General features: G+C 42.9%; 1 protein-coding gene across 2 annotated transcripts; it reads left to right on the plus strand.

Annotated features, from left to right (window-relative positions):
* The first annotated feature begins 35 nt into the window (after positions 1 to 35).
* Positions 36 to 19,177, plus strand: LOC119399752 (uncharacterized). Of its 2 annotated transcripts, XM_037666587.2 has the most exons (11): positions 37 to 232; positions 376 to 558; positions 1,454 to 1,527; positions 3,298 to 3,411; positions 5,625 to 5,663; positions 6,584 to 6,648; positions 7,221 to 7,315; positions 8,019 to 8,109; positions 8,945 to 9,249; positions 12,192 to 12,383; positions 15,598 to 19,177. In XM_037666587.2, the coding sequence occupies exons 2-10, from the start codon at positions 408 to 410 to the stop codon at positions 12,224 to 12,226; spliced, it is 969 nt and encodes a 322-aa protein (XP_037522515.1). In that variant the 5' UTR covers positions 37 to 232; positions 376 to 407; the 3' UTR covers positions 12,227 to 12,383; positions 15,598 to 19,177. The 2 variants fall into 2 exon arrangements, with proteins under 2 accessions (XP_049273794.1, XP_037522515.1); XM_049417837.1 differs by lacking the exon at positions 5,625 to 5,663 and having other exon boundaries at positions 36 to 232.
* Positions 19,178 to 19,529: the final 352 nt, after the last annotated feature.

Consider the following 19,529-nt stretch of genomic DNA (forward strand, 5'->3'; position numbering starts at 1 on the left):
CGTTTTCTTGCGCCTCCTCGCTCCTCGCTTGGCAATGGCGGCTGTTTCGGTCCGTTGCCATGGTGAGCGACGTGCGGCGTTTAGACGCTAGAAACTTGACAGCCCATCGTCGCGGCCTGACAAAACAATTATCCGCAGACCCCCCGTTGCTCGAATGAGACGTGTAGAGCCCCCGCTGCTTGTTCCGTAGTTCGTTGAAAAGTTCTGACTCCTCTCTCCACCCCTCAAACTCGTATGTGTCATTCGACGCCAGCAGTTTGTCGGCAGCGCAACGCTTCTCCACCTTGTGCTGGATCGCCACACTGCGACGCGTCTTTTTTTGTCATTTTTTTCGTCGAGGCTGTCTGACTGAGAAAGCGCTTTCGGTTTTCGCAGACGTGACGTCGCTTCCTCAGGGTTGGCACCCGATGAACGGCCCGGTCCAGAATGACCTCCCGAAGCAGCCCGCCGCCGCGCCCCGGACCCCCAAGTCACCCGCGCCGTCGGCACCGAAGTCGCCGAACTCGAGTGCGCCAAAAACTCCAGTTGTGAACGGAAACCAGGCACCCAAGGAACCCCGTACGTTTTCAACTGATCGAAAGGAAACTTCTCTATATGCAATGAAAACATTGGTTGACACGTATCGAGATGTGAAACTTAATCTTCTGAAAAGGGCTATGTATTTTAAGAAAGGGTGCATTAAGCTAAATTCCATGAGAGCTGTGTTACTTAACATTCAGTTAGCAACATTTACTGCGTTTACTTAACATTTAGCAACTTCCACTGCGTGCTAAATGTTAATTATTAAAAGTAATATTCAGCGCAGTTAAATCGTGCTACATAGCCGTTCGTTAGCTAAAGCTAAACACAGTGAGATATGTGCTACTGCGTAATTAATTTCACACTGTATTCGTATGAGAAACTGTTACCGAATTCGTGAAGCGCTTTAATAAAGTTACGCCCAAACATTCCATCACATCAACCCAAGCTACGAAGTAGAGTTTGGAGTGTAACTTCGTTAAAGTGCTTCATGAATTACGAATAGGTAACAGTTTTGAACACTAATACGCTGTTAAATTAGATATGCAGTAACACAGATCTCTTTGTCTTCAGCTTTAATTAACAAACACTTAGGTAACAGCACAATTTAGGTACTTGAATAGGAGTTTAAACAACACAATGTCACCTGTTATTTATGTTAATGCACTTGTTCTTAGTGTACATAGACAGGTGGAAAAGATGTTGCGTATGCTTACCCTCACTGCACTAGCATGATCTCTTGACAAGGTTTCTTTATTTACTTTCTTTTTTAGCTATGTTACAAGACAATTCACAGAAGCACAAACGGAAAGTGGACTATTTCACAACCAGCGCTTGTACTTATATGACCTTTGGCTTTGGATTCCATTTTCCATCTGTGTTTTCCATGTAGCCAGTTGCCCAATATTTATGAGCACGTATGTCATCTGCACAGGTGGGAGATCTCCAAATGCTTCAGCGCGAGTGGCGACAGAGAAACTTCGCCAAGAAGCGGCGGCATTGCAGAAGGTGAGGATGGCACTCCATGCTGTTTTTGCTGTGCGCTTCCACTGCGTGCTAAGTGTTAATGTATATATGGAACGATGGGGCTTCCTAAAAGTCAATGTTTCAATTTTTCACTTTCTCCTCTGCCCTGTTCCGTTCTTTCACATTTTGAGTACCAACTTAATTGCTGCAGTTGTTCACTGAACATGCGATATAGTTTGTAAACAAGGTCATAGTGTTTGATTACCAAATGCTACAACTACATATGACAGATTGCAAAAGAAAATTACTGTACTGAATTTTCATGAGAACCAACGGACAATCAAGCCAAGAAAAGCACAGGGGATGTTATTTGCAGTAATTATGATATAAATGGAGTGGACGAAAGGACAACTTGCCACCAGCAGGGATCGAACCTGCAACCTTCGAATAACGCGTCCGATGCTCCAGCGATTGAGCTACGGTGGCAGTCGTCCTCCCGTACACTTTATGGGGTATATTTGCGCATTTAAGCCGGGGAGTGTTAGTCAGCGCCGCTCATAGCCTTGATGACGAATGTGGAACACTTCTCTTGCCTGCTTCTTTTTTGCTTTTCGCTCATGGTACCGATACCACCAGCCTGGATAATGGTATTCTGGTCTCGCTAGTGGTATTCTAGCCTAGCTAGTGGTAACATATACACACACTGTGGCCTGACTGAAGAAAGCCCGAGCCAATTCAGAACTCGATGGGGCAACGGAGGAGAGCCTGTCCCTTGCACTTTCATAGGAAAGTGCACAAATAGAAGGGCCACTTTCACGGCTTTCAACGTCACAGCCATTGCGTGGCTGGTGCCGCCTTTGATTGCCACCTCAACTTTCGATGCTTTGTCGAGTCTCGTTTCTTTTTTTTTTTCACATCAAAAGTTGTGCTATGCTTAACAACAATTTTTAATAGGTTGTTTAAGAAAAGAACAACTTTACTGGGTGTGTGAAGTTTGAAGGGCCCTGGGCCATCGCACAGCCCTCACAGTACGCGTATGGGACCAGACCACGCAGGACCTTAGCACTGGCACCCATGTTGTTTAAAATCTGCTGTAACTAAATATTTGTGGCACTTTTGAGAAATTCAGGCCCCATAGCTTAGAGTTGACAGCTACCTCAAAATACAAAAAAAAAAAATGTGGTGCAGAAAACTTTTGTGTCAGTTCGCCTCACCAACGTGCTGCTGTAATGTAATAAATTTTGGAGCATGTCCCACCGGAGTCGGAAGCCATGTTCAACATTTACTTTAATATGTCAACTACTAAAGCGCTGTTGTCAATAGCATTTAGCTTACAGACTTTCTAAAGTAATAATCTATGTGTGTAGCCTGAGTTATTTGCCATTAAGTGTCCCTTTAAGCTGCAAGGACAATTATGCTTATCGCTGTGCTTACATTGTGCTCTGATTGTGTTGCAACAGAACATATATAGCATGGCACGAAAAATTGCGCTACGTATGCCTACTTTTTGTATTATAATAAAGACAAATTAGTGCAAATGAAGATGGACACAAAAGCACAATTTGACTTCGTTATAATGCAAGACTGACTAGCCAAGCGGCCTGTCCTACTTTTTCTTGTTTTGTTGTCAGTATTTGTTATTGTTCCGCCTGTGTAGGTACTAAGTGCAATGCAATTGTAGACATCCACAAACCAGCCCTCTTAATTACTTCAGTAAACGTTACGTCCATTGCATCATTAAACATCACACATAATAAGAGTTGCATGTTCGGCAAGCACGCAACATAATTGAGGCCCACTGTTCATTTTCAGAGGGTAGCGCAGTTTCGTTCAGAGAACCAGGGACTGAAGTCGAAGGTGAAGCGACTCGAGGACGATTGTGCGCGCAAGTCCAGGCAACTAGACAAGCTTGCGCAGACAGCCAAGGTAAGGCTGTTACTTCGTATCCTGTGAGCATGCTGCAAGTACCTTGGTTAGTTAGGTGCAGTTGTCCTGCTTATGTGCAATCTTAACCTGTTTTGATTGTATTGGACAAACAGCGCAAAAGCACACGAGATATATAAGATTCACCTACCTTTGTGAGCACCCCTTTGTCTTCACTTGTTTTTGTGCTGTTTGTCCTTTATGAGCGATTGCCCAGTACAGGTTTTCCTGCTAGTCATGTTTGATGGCAGTGTGCTGGTTTGTACTGTGGAAACAGGCAGTCAGATGTCGATGCTGGGAGTTCCCTAATTATATATTTCAGACGCGAATAGGAACAGGCGCAGCCATCTCGTGCTTGGTGTGTTGTCTTCTCTTGTTCGGATTCTCGTGGCATGTATTAGGGCACTACAGGGCCCCCTTCCAGCGAGGAAGTCGTTGGTGTGTTAGAGGTGGCCAGGAGTAGACTGTTGAGCTGCGAAATACACACGGCAAGAATGGCAGTCTGGAGTGATTGTAAGCGCAGCAGTTGTTGAAGCATCGGTATCTAAGTACGCATGTTTGAGACAGTCAAGGAAAACCGTATCTTCTCAGCCGTTGATGAGCAGGAAAAAGTATTTAGGTGTGCGGTTGAGGACCTTGAATGGGCCATCATACGGGTGCGGTAAGGGAGGCCACACAAAAACGTGCGCGCAGTTTTGTGGGTCAGGACTGACATACACACGACGTAACGTTCGTTGTCTTCTCCTGTTTCGCTTCTTGCGGCACGTACCAGCGCACTACGGTACTATTATAACATCGATTTTGTTTATTCTACTTTAATTTCTCAATAGCTTTGAAGACTGACATAGCTGACCTGTTTACCTGCTAGACATGAAACACAGAGATGCTCCATTTTTTCACTAAAAAGTGAATGCTTGCAGCAGGGACGTAGCCAGGGGGGGGGTTGGGGGGTTCAAACCCCCCCCGAAATTTTTCAGTTTTGCTTGCGTATATATACACGCGCACATACAAACGCACGCACGAACATACATAAAGTATGGTTGAACCCCCCCCGAAAAAAATTTCTGGCTACGGCCCTGGCTTGCAGATTCTGCGTAGTCTGGTACGCTACACTGTGTCAACAACGTGGTCAGCCTGTGTTCTCACGGGTGAACCTGAACATTATCAATGCTGTTGTCCTCAATCACTACAAAGCGATCCACAGAGAAAATCTACTAACCAGCAGGAAAACTGTTGCTAAGGGATTAGGGGGGTAAGAGATGTAGGAGATTTTTCTGCTGTTGTGTTTTAGGCTTGGTGGTTCGCATATTAACACTTAACCATTATTTATTGAAAACGCCATCTGTGGCCTCAAAAGGAACGCCATACATCCGCACCTAACATTTCGCTGTGTTGTTGTAACGTGTCTGACGTATCTGCTGAACTCAGACAATTCACAAAGTTGTTTTCTTAAATGAAGAATTTATATTGGCAAATGGCACTCACATTGAAAAGTCGGGGTTGAAAATTTTAATTTAGGAGGAAACTACATTCGAAATGTCATTGGCCTGGTTATGTTCAAAGCCCACATTGTGAACAATGTTCAGCATAAGTTGCACAAGTCTAATAGCATTAGTATTTATTTTTTTGTATGTTCCTTGACTGATGAACAAAGATGTATAAAAACTTTCAATTCCAATGCTTCTATACCAGAATAAAGCATCGTATAGCTAATGGGGAATTCTATTACGAAGCACCTGAAAACTTTGAAAAATCATTACATCAAACTTTAGATAAGCATGAAATATTTGACGTTCCAAAAACACCTACTGTGTTGTGCCTCCTTAAAGGGAAGAATAGTAGGACTATTTGCAGTGAATTGTTTAAAAGAAGTGTTGAGTGTAGCTTAAGAAAATTCGTTGCTGGGCTAGTTGGTTGATAATTTTAAATACTGGGTAGCGCAGATTCGACACAGGACCAAGAAAGAAAGAACACTGATGATACACAGGACAAATCGTGAATAGCGCTTGTCCTGTGCATTATTTAGTGTTCTTTCTCAGTCCTGTGTTGAATTCATTCTATCGAGTATTTAAGAATATGTAGTGAAATGGTCTCTTTATGGAGCCTACACTTTTTCTAAGAGTGCAAAAACAGAAATTCAGGCGTCGCACTGAGTGCAGAGGACCTCATGTGATGCCTGGCTTATATCAAAAACCTTTGTTTCTTCACAATGCAAGGACAAGGCGGCAGCTGCTCAGGAACAAAAGAAAGGAGATGTGAGTGCCCTTCTTATCATCTTATCTGGCTCTCTTTCATTTGTCCCGTGTTATCTCTTTCAAGACGTGTGCAACTGGAGACGTATATAAAATGCCAAAGCTCCCGAAACAGATCAGCATTGTTACATTAGTGTCTGTGCCACTTTTGTCAGGTGCGCGAATGCCTAGCATTTAACTTTTTGATCACTCGTTTACGATTTGGACGAGATAAGCAGGCAGACAGAAGCTGATACAGGTGTTCGTAGAAGAGATTAGTCTTTGCTTGCTTTTGTCCCACAGTGATAAACGAGTGCAACAGTATCTTCCTGCTTCCCACTTGTTTGTTGAACTGGGCTGGTGTTTTGTTGCGATGTGGCGTGGCTTGTTCTATACTGGTCTTATCATCCACCACTCATGGCCCGACTGATCCCGTTGATAACTGTGACGGATCGTCGCTCTGACCACTGGCCAAGCATGAAAAGGCATTAGCATAGGAAATGGCATTGCTACAAAATATTGGCCCTAAACAATTATGGAGGTATTAATGCGTGATTAACTTATTAGACTTGACAAGCAAGCATATTGAAGTGTTATGTTGAAGTAAGCATATCGTTATACACTATAACCTTGTTATAACAAACTCACATCTGACATGAAAATAACTTCGTTATATCCGAAAATTCGTTTTAAACATGCACTCTAACACTGTTCCTGACAGTTTCTGACAGGACTATTTTTCATTTATTTCGTTCTAACCAATCATTCATTATATCGAGGTTCGAGTATAAATGATTCACAGTTCTTATTTCCATTGAGAGAAACAGCCACTGTATTCTTTCTTTTCTTTCTATCTCTCACATGCGTCTTGCTCAGGTTCCACTAAAATAAAAAAAATTACTACTACTCCCCTAATTCTTTCTTTTTTTTTTTCGTTTGCACAGGATGCCTTGAAGCAAAAGTGTGCCAGGCTTGAAATGCAGCTCAAGGAAAAAGAAGACAAGTTGAAGTACGTTTTCACACTTCACTCTTATCTCCATGTTTTCTACAAACTATAAACGGGCAGTTCTCATTTGAACTTGCGATACTGCCTCTCAACAGTGATGACAATTTTTTTTTTTACTGCCACTGTTACAGTATATAACGGTACGATGATAATATCCATAGTCTACTACACTGAAAGCCCGCTTGTAACCACAGTCGCTTCGTGCATTGCCATATTTGCGCTGCTTTCACCACTTGTATATTTGCATTTGGGTGTGGCTTCTCTGCACTGTGACATTAATTGCTGTGAAGCTGCATCTAAGGGCAATGTCTTGGCATGGTTTGACTTTATGCCGTAGGCCTTAGCAAATGAAAGAAATTAGATGCAGCTTGTGCGGGTGAGAACACGATAGTGTGACACTTCGCTGTGTTTGTCAGTTACGGTGTCCGCAGTTGTAATCAAGCCACGAGCTCCTACAGTGCTTATTTGCATATTGATTAGATTGGTTGATGACCTGTCTTGCGCGTGATTTTTATTATACGCAAGCTAATGACTGTCCCTCATTCTTACTGTGTTGCTGACGTCTGAAACGACAGAAAACTCCAGGCCATCCAGAGACGCTCTTCAGAGACGGCCACGCCCGAGAAACTGCACCCTGCCAAATCTCGGCTGACGAGCAGTCAGCCGCGAGGTAAGTGTTCACGATTCTGAACACCTCTCTGTGCTTGCCGGCAAAATTCTGTAACTAAAAAATTTTTAAGGTATGCAGGAGAATGCTACGTGGTCCTACTACCACCTTCTCGAATGACAACTAAGCCATCATTGTTGAATTAATGGAAAAGAGATGTCCGATAATATCATAAAAGAATTTCTGCATGGATGAGTGTTTACAGATGCAAAAATGAAATTTTGGCTGTAAACTACGTTGATTTGTAAGCACATGTGATCTTGTTCGCACTTGCAGTCGTTGATGTTCAAGCTGATGACTTGGGAGTGATCTAAAGTGTTTCTTCACCAATTCTCACTGATTCAATTTCTTATTTTTATGCTGCTTTTATTTCTAGGGCTTGGCTTCTGTGTGTAATGTGTATTGTGTACACGTCGCTTGTTACACAACTGCCACAATAGTTGCCTCTTCATCTGCTCAACTTTTGCATCTGCATTTGACAATGTAGCCTATTGGCTTGGTGTCACGATGCTGAGGTCAACGCTCTAGGTTCAATCACAGCCGTGGTGCACTTAGACAAGGGCAGAGTACAAGAACGCTCGTTTAGTTAGATTTAGGTGCAGCACAGTAAGGAATCCTAGGCTTACCTTATAAACATATTGTGGTTATGGAAGGTATTACTGTGCAGTTCAGTTTTAAAATCTGCGCTTGTTTTCCTCTTTTGCAGGGTCGAGTGCCGAGCTCGTGAAACTTCGTGAGCAGATGGATCGTATCAGTCAGGAGAATCGCCGACTCAGTTTCCAACTGAAGGAAAAAGAGTGAGAGTGCACTTCTCAGATAACACAATGCTCACATCTGAGGATGAGATTGAGTCTTTTGTCGGTTGCTTTATTTTTGTCGTTTATGCTCAAAGATTGTTGACAATATGAGATTACCAAGTGTCTCCTAACAATGCATTGTGATATGGCAAGTACCGCACTTGCGAAAGTGCAGTCGCATTACATTGCAGCAGTGTCAGTCAGCACGAGAATATGTGCCTTCTTTATTTCCTATTCTTTATTGTTTCGAAATTTAAATCATTGAGCACTTAATTTCTTTAATGGTTTACATTTGCTTCATTGTCTGCTGGCACCGTAAAGCTCGGGTAATTTTCGTACAATTTCTGATGGTACGTATTTCTTGCAAATAACCTGCACCCTGAACAATGATTCGCGGATAATTTTCCAAAAATGATCCCCGCGTATTGCTGAGAAGCTAGCTTCTTTGCATAGCTGGGAAGCACTGCCGTGAAGCCACCTTTGAAGACCGGAATTTGTGTTTTTTGTTTTGACTATAGCCCCAATTTGTTTTTATTTTATGTGCGCGTTATACGCGAGGAAATCTGGTAGTTCATGCCGGAGTGGAAGTATGTACTAGTAGTTCTGGGAGTGATCCATGTGGAGTTGTTGCATTTACATACAAACCTCATTATAACGAAGTCGAACTTAACACGAGAACGGTTTCGTTATATCCGTCAAATTCGTTGTAAAGCAATATACGCAACACTGTATTAATTGCAAGAGTAATCTTCATTCACTTATTTATAACGGATAATTCGCTCTATCTGTATTCGTTGTATTAAGGTTTCACAGTATTTTGGTGCTCGTATTTCAGACAAGAAATTCGCCGGCTGAAGTCCCAGCTGCAGCCGGCGGCACCGGCAAAAACACCCGTGAAGGCACTGACGAGAACACCGACAAAGACACCACCAAAGACACCGCCAGTGGCCCAGCCGTGGAAGTGGCCAGAGGCCAGCCAGTTCGAACCGAGCCGGGTCGGCTGCCACCGAACCACGCAAGAACGTCGCAACGGCCAAGCGCTCAAACACCTTCAGCGTCACCCGAGGTCCCCCGCAGCCAGACGACAAAACAGAGACGTCAGAAATCACGGTCGAGTCGAGGTCGACACCCCCGAACAACGTAAGTGACATTCCGTGGCGACTGGCGGGACAGATCTGCAGTGCCTGCAGTCATAGAGTTTCCTACAATTACCTAGAGGGAACTCTGGTGCTGCGATCGCTCAGCCATCATGGGAATGATGAGTAGTACACGGATTTGCCTAATCTTCGTGCTTGCAGCTTCGAACGCACTGGTGGCTTTGTTTATTGCTGTGTTTTGGCGTTCGTTTTGGATAAAAGAACGGACCGTTGTGAACTTTGTGACCGGATTTGGATTGGTGAGCCTAAAAAGGATAAAGTGGTGAAGTGGAACTGCTGACTTTTGCTGAACTTCGTTTTGCGACAAAGCAGATGCAGGCAACGCGGAGCCAAACGGAGCCGAAAGTACGAAGTTTAGACAAATTTGTGTACTACCCATCATTCCCATGCTGGCTGAAGCGTCATGCGGTGCAGCTCTCATAGACACTAGCGCCAGAGTTCCCTCTAGTAAATATTGTAGGAAACTCTATGGCTGCAATGTACTATCAGCGTCAAATGAAACCCGAACAGCGGCAAGCATTCATAGTGGTATATAGTGCGCGCCGTCCGGTTATGACCATGGACAGGCACGCATATACTATGCTCAGTGCTGCCAAACCGGATGTGTGCGCCTGTCCATGGTGATGACAGGACGGCGCACTATGCCACTGCAAATGCTTGCTGCTGTTCAGGTTTCATTTGATGCCAGTTGTGCCCTTAAGAACTTAATTAGATGTGGTGTGGCTCAACCCACAGTGGGGGACAGGCCAGGCATCGGGTAGAAGACAGACAGTGCCCTGTATTCACATACTATTTTTCTTATGTCCCTGGATTTTCTGTAGATATGCTATCCACTGATCAATTTTAACCTGCTGTTTATCCAATTTTAAGTGTCGTTGAAACTTTGTGGAGCATAATGATAGGGACAGTCTTCATTCACTATTGTCTGTGCATTAAGAGCTGTAACCTATGAAAGAGAAAATGAATACTAATATGTTTCTTTTCTTTGGTTAACAGTCAACAGTTTGTTTTAAAGTAATTTCGTATTAGAATGTTCGTTCTAAATGGTCAATTTAGTATCCTAATATTGATATGCATTCTAATCGACACCACAATTTCTACTATAAATTGAACATCCTATTTTATCTGCCCTACTCTTGGCCAATCCCCCCAAGTGGGTAGGCGTCAATCATCCTTGGAGTATCATCATCATTTTAATTAAGTATGTGCCACGTTTGAGGCAAGAAGAGAAGAAGGCAGAGGAGGTAGTCAGTAAGCATAACTATACAGCTGGAATGTCGCAGAAGGTAACCTGCAGCAGATTGCAATTTTTTAAGTTTCCCATCCTGTGTCTTGCATGAGCCAATACCATAGATTATACACTTATACACAACCATAGATTATACACTTAGTGGTCTGTGTAATTTGCTATTTTTATTATTTACCGTGCTTCTTTTTACATCGTGGGTGCGCTTGCTGCACATTTCGTACTGCTGTTTTTTGTATGTTGCAGTTTATGGGCATGATTTTTAATCTTCGTAACTACTACCTGCGTGGGTCCCAGTTACTGTGAAGCTAGATACAAGATCCAGATATTAATGAACAATTTCGCTCTGATGTTTTTCTTGTCTTAAACCAACTCAATTTCTTGCTCCTGTAAAGCTTGCTTAAAGCAAGTTGTCACAGAGTCTTGCGTAAAAACACTTCAGCAACAAGCTTTCTTATTAGTGTTATTGTAGTATAAAGTGCAGCTGACACATGTTCAGTATAGGCTGTGCGGACATAAAAAAAAAAACGCATTCCAGTCGGATAATGTCTCAGAAACAGGCACGACTTTGACCTATTGTAGATTAGCCAAAGCAGGTGGTTGATGGCTTGGAGAACATATTTTCTTTTTGCATCAGTGTAAATTCACAGGTAAATTAGTTTGGACAGGCCAGAATGCATTTTTGCATTTCTTAATTTTACAGCGTTCAAAATTATAATTTGACTATTGCCATTTAACCTTTGGCATGTGAACTTTTGTAGCAGCATGTACCGTGACAGTTACACACTGGTACAACCCTGTGCACATGAGTAACTGAGCTGCAAAAAAAACATTACGTATAAAAGCATACAGCTAAACCTCGATACAACGAACTTCAATATGACAAAATATTTCACTTTTAAAACTTCATGCCCATAGAACATCATGTATTATTTACCTTTATATAGCGAAGCATGTTTATCCGCGACTTCAATACAACGAAGTTTTACTGCTGCCGCAGAGGAAGACCGAGGCGATAAATTTAAACTTCTGCTGGGGTCGATGGCCATATATGGTTGAGTTGCACGCAATTTTTCAAATTTCATGCTGCACTAGAGAGAGCTGCCGGTGAACATGACAGTGTTGGTGTCGCAGTACTCTGGGCAAGACCCGACGTTTTCACGACAAGCTGTGGTGGCATAATAGATGCGGAAGCTTCACCCCATATTAAGTACCGCTTTGCGTTGGACCTGCCTTTTGGCTTTACGTGTGACGTACAGCCACTGTGCAGAAGACTTCACCGGCATGGCATCAAGTCGTGTTCGTCGGATGTCACATTCAACAAAACTTTTTTTGTTACTAAATTAGGTTTTTGGTACCACCACATTATTAGAAAATTCTTCCAGCACTTGTAGTGCTAAAAGGAAGCATTTGGTGACTACACTTTGCATAAAAAGTTGAATTTCAATTTGATGAAGTTTCAATATAACGAACTAAATTTCTAATTTTAATGACCTCACTATATTAAGGTTTAACTGTACATACGACACATCTACTGCCCCTTCTCCCACTACTGTGTTTATCACAGCCAAGCTACTGCTTTGGGGGCATCAAACAGCACCTAAACTAAGTCATGTAGTATAACAAGGGGCAAAGTGTGTCAGCAATTGACTGCAGGGCCCATTTTCGAACTTTTGCAGAAGCCGCAGCAGTCGTCGGCAAGCAAAAGCAGTAAAGAAGCGTCGGCGCCCGCAACAGCGGTAGCAAAATCCAAACCGACTGCCACGGTTAAACCAGCCGCATCCAATCAGCTGCCGGACCCAAAGGCCGAGGAGATTCGGCGCCAGCATGCCGCAAGGAAGATTCAGCGTGTGTGGCGGCAGCACAGACGGGTATGTGGTGGCACTTCGTAAACTGCGATTGGGAGCAATAGCACTGCAATCAGAATTGGGTAGAAGAGTACTGGCAAAGTGTTCCAAGTGCCTTGAAATGGTCGTGGATGAACTGATGTTGGTTTGATTCTGTTACCAAGTTACGCTGCAGTTTTTTAAATCTTGGCTCAAGTCATGTGAAATACTTGGCATGTGTTGAAGGGGTACTGAAAGCAATTTTTGAAGCGGAGTTCACTCCGCCATACAAATCTCTTGTACATAAAGATCACTCTGATCAAGAGTGAAGCTCAGGAAATCCAGATGAGATACCTTATTTTGACACTAAAGTAAATTTTCACATGGCCCACCTACTGACATTGACACTAACGTGACGTTATCAATTCTGATGACCACACACCAGCACGGCTAGTTGTGACGACGTCTAGGTACCAAAACATACAAAATGGCCGCATTTGCATCGCCAACAGAGTGGAGCGGCTGTGGAAACGTTACATGTTGCGCGAGCACATGATGAGAAGCTCATACCGTGTTTTGACATCGGGGTACAGTAGGAACCAAACAGGCTTTTTAAAACATGTTATAATTAATATTTCAGGGCACACTCATGCTTACCAGTACATTTTCCAGGCTCTTGAGAGCATGGCCTTTCATTTGAAGGTAATGACAGCTGAAAATTTTCGTGTCAGGACCCCTTTAACTTTAGTGACAACCATTTATGGAGTGCCGCTACCTATTAAAGATCTTGGTTCAGCTAATATGAAACATTTGTGCTTTGTTGTATTCAGTGACCACACATAAAGATATGCAGCTTAGTTGTTGGCATCTTTTTGTTTGTTCAGACTTATCACACTTCTTTGCGAAACGCTTGTGTAATAGATTCTCTGTGGCATATGTAAAAGTTCTGCGAGACACCTAAGTGACAACCCAATCAACCTTGTCTTGCGTCAAATCGTGCTTTCACTGTGTCATTTACGCCCATCCTCTTATATGTGGCTTGTCTTTTTATTGAACGAATTCAGTCTAACTAGGATATATGGAACAGTTCCTGACTTCCCATTAGAAATCCCACACTTAAGTATAGCACTGCACTATGCATATAACCCAAACCTCGATATAACAAATTATCGGTTATAACTAGGGGTGTGCGAATATTCGAAATTTCGAATATTTTTTTAATAGTGTTTGCCAAAAGACAAATGCCCAAATTTCCCAAAGACAAATGCAGTCAACGTCCGGTTGAAAGTGACCCCTTCAGATTTTCAATATGCTTCACCTCATTACACTCTCGTATTGCGGCAAAGCTGCCTTTCAAGCTCCGTTACGGTCGAACTTAGCCAAGAGACAAAGTCCGGTTGGAAGTGGTCCCTAGATTTTCATTACGCTTCACCTCATCACACCCCCGTATTGCGGCAAAGCTGCCTTTCAAGCTCCGCTACGGTCGCAAATGTATTAACTCAAGAAAACGCTGGTTCCAGTATGGAGATGAAAGATGTGGCAGAGTTGGGGGCTCAATTAATGCTGTTTTGGACCTGACATTTGGGCAGGAAGTCTGAAAAATCGGATGCCGAAGCTTTTTAGCATCCAAAATTTCAGATGTCCTTATATATCGACGTCTACGATGCAGATTTGGAACTCCGGCCAACTGATGTCTGCCACATCAGTTGGCCTTCCACAGAAGTTGAAAGAGAAGGAGAGGCTGAGGAAATGGCATCTCTGCCTATCACGTGTAAAGTGTTGTCGACAACACTTTGGTTGCACCAAATTATGTACATAAATGGGATTGGGCCTCTACATTGCCTCATTCTCGATAAGAAAGACAACTATGAAATATGACCCCACCAGCGTTTCATCAACCTAGCGAAAAGAAACACTTTCATGTTGCTATCTCACAAGAACATACTTAAGGATTCTCTGCAACTTTTTCTGTAATTTCACTTCGAATTATTCGAAAAATGTTTGAGAAATATTCGAAAATTATTCGAAATTATTCGATTCGATTCGCACTCAATCTTTATTATTCGAATTCGCTTCGCACCCAAAATTTTGCTATTCGCACAGCTCTAGTTATAACGAAGTAAATGAAAAGTAGTCTTGTCATAGATACACTGTTACAAATAAAATACAACGAATTTTCGGATCTAACGAGGTTATTTTCGTGGCAGATGTGACTGTTATAATGAGGATTGAGTGTATCAAAAGCATTCGCCACCATACTGCATTTCTGGAGACGCTTGAAAAACAAGGACAGGGTGAGGCACACAGGAAACCACTAACGGTTTTTGTGTGCGGTTCTGTGTCCTTTTTTCTCAAGTGTGTCCAGAAGTGCACTATGCTATTCCAATTAGCTCAATAAACAGCACTCCTGAAGTATATTCATCACCACTTTTCAAAATGAATGTTGAATGCCGCATCCATACAAGTGCAGTTCTCATAACGACACCACAATCACTCCTTGCATCTTTGAAATTATACGTAACCGATCGAACAGCACTGTTTTGGCAGATTCTGTCAAAGGATGGATTGAATCAGAAGGGAGTTGCATGTCATGGAGGAAAAATGAGCAAGGCACGTCTCAAAATATGCTAAACGGCTCATGCAGCACAGTTCTTTTAATAGTACTCCAGAACGACGAATTTTGCTATAGTATCAGCTTCACTGCGACACAAATATGGCCTTATCTTGTACGTCGAGTTGCCAGTGATATAACGATTTTCGGGGGTTTTATGTGTCATAACCACGATATAATTGAGGCACGCCATAGTGGAGGGATTCAGGTAATTTCAACCAGCTGGTGTTCTTTAACAAGCACCGACATCGTACAGTACATGGGCCTCCATCGAAATGTGACCACCACAGATGGGATCAAATCTGCGTCTTTCGGGTCAGCTGCCGGTAACCACAACAACTGCAGCACTGCGGCGGCAGCTGTCGAATTACGAATAAATCTAACCCCTTCAGGTTGGATGTACACTCAAACCGCGATAAATGAACATGGATATAACGAATTATTGGTTACAACAAAGTAGATGAAGAATAGTCTTGCCATAGATACAGTGCTACAAATAAACGTTCATAACGAATTTTTGGATATAACAAAGTTATTTTTGTGGCAGACGTGACTGTTATAATGAAGTGTGACTGCATGCTCCATGCAAACAAAAAGTACATTCAGGAAGCTTTTCTAAAAATCAGCTTCAATTTCTTCTCTATCCAGCGAGCGAGCGTGGCATCCCTGGGAGTCTCGGAATCCTCTAAGCTCTCGGAGACTTCTAATCTGTCACAAGGCTCTCAGATGCTTTCGAAGGCAAATCCCATGCAGCAAAAGTAGAAGACCTGGAGCTTCGAAGCAACTTACCAGGGAAGAAGAGGAGACAATTTTGTTCTTTATTCCTTTCCACAATTTCGTACAGTAGACCGTACGGTTTCTGTTCCATTGTGTCAATGAATGTCACAACTTCGATGCAGTAGTCTCGCTGCAAGTCTTTCCGAGTGCATTTGTGTCACGTACGTGGTTCTGTGTGTGCGCAGTGTTCTCGGCAGCTTATTATTTTGAGACGCGCAAGGACATTTCTTGACCTGTACTGCGTTGAAACCTGAGGTAACGGTATCGAAAAATGTTGGTCACGATTCCTCATAATTTTTTCATTCGTGCACCAGTAATTTATCCAAAAGACGAACTCGTGGGATAAGCACGAGTTCTGTCTTTTCGTGCGTCTTTGCGACAACACATTCCACATCTCCGTGAAGCTGCAACATTTTACAATGCTTGCGTTAGAAACATGCAGCGCATTACCACGAAGTTTCGTCGTTGCTTCAAGAGCAGCAATGACAGAGCTGACAATGGAATATGTTCTCTAGCAAATCGTGAAAAAAATTTGTTGGTTGAGTTTCGCTTGCATGGAATCTGTCAGGCAGCTTCTGTAGAGCTATAATGAAAGGTGCCATAATGAGTTGCTTGGGCACGGTTTGAAGATTCACCCATCCCTTTTCTGAGGACATGGATGGGTGTATAAGTGTGGCATTACTGGAAATAAAAACTGTGTTCTGAACGACACCAATGCTATAATGTATGCTACATTCCTTGGGAGTAATATTGGAAGCTGCACATGCATGTGGTAAAGAAAGCTACTTTGTAACCTTTGATCAAGGGGCTGTGTTAATCTTTTTTCGTTTTGGGATTTGCGATGTGCTGCTCTGTTGATATGTCAATACATTCAAGTGACATTTCATTCAATGTGCACTTTGTACGAGCGAAGCAATTCTAGTGCTTTCAATGTGTGTAGAAAGGTCACAAGACTGCGAAGGTGATGCTAGCTTGTTTCTTGTTGATGCAGTACACACAGCTAGTATTGATAAGAAACTGAAGCTGTGATGTACCAGCGTGTATTCTTTACATCGCAATCCAGAATACTCATTCCTTTGTTGGTGGTTATGTAGTGTATCGTATACTATCCCAACGTTCCCATAGGAACCTGCATTTCAACGAATCTCATTTAGTTTTTATGCAAGCATAAATTGTTGCTTGTGTGTAGTCCAGTATTGAAGTACATGTACATGTATGTTTTGTAGTAAGCAATGCAATACTCGTTTGTACCATTGTTGACAATTAAAAGAAAGCATGCAACACTCCTCTTGGAAACGAACATTTTGGTAAAAGCTTGATTACACTGAAACATGAAACAATATTCGTTTTGCATCGGAACTCTAAGCTTTGAGTGCAAATTTTCCCGAAATCATTTCTGCGCAATTTTTGCTTCTATATCCGCTATTGTAAGCAAAACTGGAATGTTTCTGATACTAAAGAGTATGACGTTGTGGACGTTTTCGAAGTTTTTCTTATGAGCTTAACACGTGCAGTTATTGACAATCAAATATTGTCCCTGGTAACACATCTGCAGCCTTCACGTTTTATTTAATGATGTCGCTATGTTGGCAGTAGAGCAATGCTCACGGTGATACGAGGGTCACCCTGTTGAACTTCGGTGTTGGCAGGATGGAATGCCTTGCAAGGCAGGATGGAATGTCTAATCAGTTTGCGAATGAACCCGACGTCGCTGAACTGCGATAAACACAAGAACGCTGCCCGTTTCTCCCAGCTCTCAAATGCACTCATTTGTACAAGTGTTGACAATTAAAAGAAGGCATGAAATACCCACTTTAAATCTTTTTGGAAACAAGAGCTTTCGGTAAAATCTTGATCACATTGAAACATGTTTAAGTCTCAGACAGCGTCGTCACAACACCAGTGCCTAGCGTGGTTTTCCATGAATTGAGTAGTATTTGGGGAGTATTTCTGCCACACAACAATAATCGTCATCCACCTCGCGTTATCGCTGCGGTCCTGGCTTTTCCCGGTCACGAATGGTGTGCCCGCTATCAACGCACAAAGCCTTCTTGATAGGAAGGCGGTGTGAGCCGGGTTTTCAAGAAAAGAAACGCGAGCAAGCCAGACGACGATTATAGTTGTGCGGCAGAAATACTCGTATTTTTTTAAGTGTGGCGACAGTGCCCGATGCTGTTAACATCGATGGCATCCTATTTAAATACGAAAGCTTACTGGGCTCATCGTGTGACCCCGCTGTTATCGGCTAGTAGTGGCAGAAAAGAGGCACGCAATTTGAGTCATCTTCGAGACTCTGCACGTGGTTGTTGGCAAAATGTTTGAAAAGCAAGCATTGGTGGGCGATCGACTAGATGGCGCCCTTGCCCCCGACAACGCGCAAGGCAGAACCGGCACGACGAGCCCCAGTGAAGCAACATGCTGGGCGATGCGAGAGCCGCACATTACCTCGCTCCCACAGGTCGAAAACGGGAAACACGCGAGAAACGAGGAATTGAAGAATCGATGCGACACGATGTACATCCCACTGCTGGAGAACACCATCCGAAAGCTCGGCACCATTTTGCTCCAACACTAAGCTCAGCGACATAAGCGACAAATGCTCTCGAATTTACGCATCTTGAAAATTAGGTGTTCCTATAGCTTTTTTTTTTAAGAAAGCGACAGGCACCAGTGACATAAGTGTTTAGATGGCTGTATGAATAGGAGCTGAATTGTTGGCACTAAGCCATACAACACTTGCTTTTATACTGACCCGGTAAGTCATACCATTGTGCGATTCTAGCTTTACAAGGTTTCCTTTATAACCAGGGGCACAATTTTGTTGAAATGTTTAACCAGCCTAGGGGCATTTTCACGCTGTGTTGCAGTAAGAAAAATTTCCACACTTTTATAAAAAGAGCAAAGCAATTTTCAGCAAAAGTGCAAAGTCCGGGCTGAGTACGGCGAAAAATAACTGCCTTGAGTGCTTGCGAAGGCATTGTCGATGGGCAATTCTATGCTCGCTCAAAATGTGTTGCAGAGCTTCATTTGATCTTTCTAATTTGCATCCATTTTTTTTTTTCATAAACCGGTGACAGGTCTGTTACTGAAGCAGTGTATAACCATGTACATCACTTTTGTTGCATGGAAGAATGTCAGGCATTCCACGTAAAACCCTTTCAGCACAGATGAGCCCAGCATGTCAACCCAATTCCTGGCCAAAAAGGTTTGTTGATGCCTTGAATGACAGGTTCAGTATTTCACCAGTGGTACAGCCAGTGTTTTCAATTTGAAACATAGCCCACAAAAACATTTTAATTTTGCAAGTCTTTGCGAAACATGTACGTACTACTATACCTCATTTTGTTTTGCTCAAATAGTAAGCTGTGTACAGAGTGTCGCCATTGGAACTTCTGTGCCATGTGTTTGTCTGTGCGATGAAAATAAAACCTGTTGCACTGTACCACTTGCATTTTGGCCATTGAAGTGACAAGGGGTCCAGTGTGAAACAGAGCAAGAGTTTTGTGCAGTGCCGTGACCTGTGCCCCCCTTGTTGCACGGCCAAATGCAGGCTCTTGGAATACTTGCTACTTTGCTAATAAGGCGGCAACAGGGGCTAGTTGGTACGTCTTCATGCTTGTAGTGCGCTGCCAGTGGACATGGACGAGAAAAAAAATGAGGAAAACAACACAGGCTACTTTGGCTGTGCTGTGCTCAATGATATTGCGGTCACAGGCTAAACTATGACTGTGGCAGTCACATTCTGATGGAGGTGGAAACATTCAAGAACCACGGGATATCAAAATTATTCCGATTTCACACTA

This window comes from Rhipicephalus sanguineus, chromosome 7 (genome assembly GCF_013339695.2).
Source record: "Rhipicephalus sanguineus isolate Rsan-2018 chromosome 7, BIME_Rsan_1.4, whole genome shotgun sequence".
In the NCBI taxonomy this organism is placed as follows: Eukaryota; Metazoa; Arthropoda; class Arachnida; order Ixodida; family Ixodidae; genus Rhipicephalus; species Rhipicephalus sanguineus.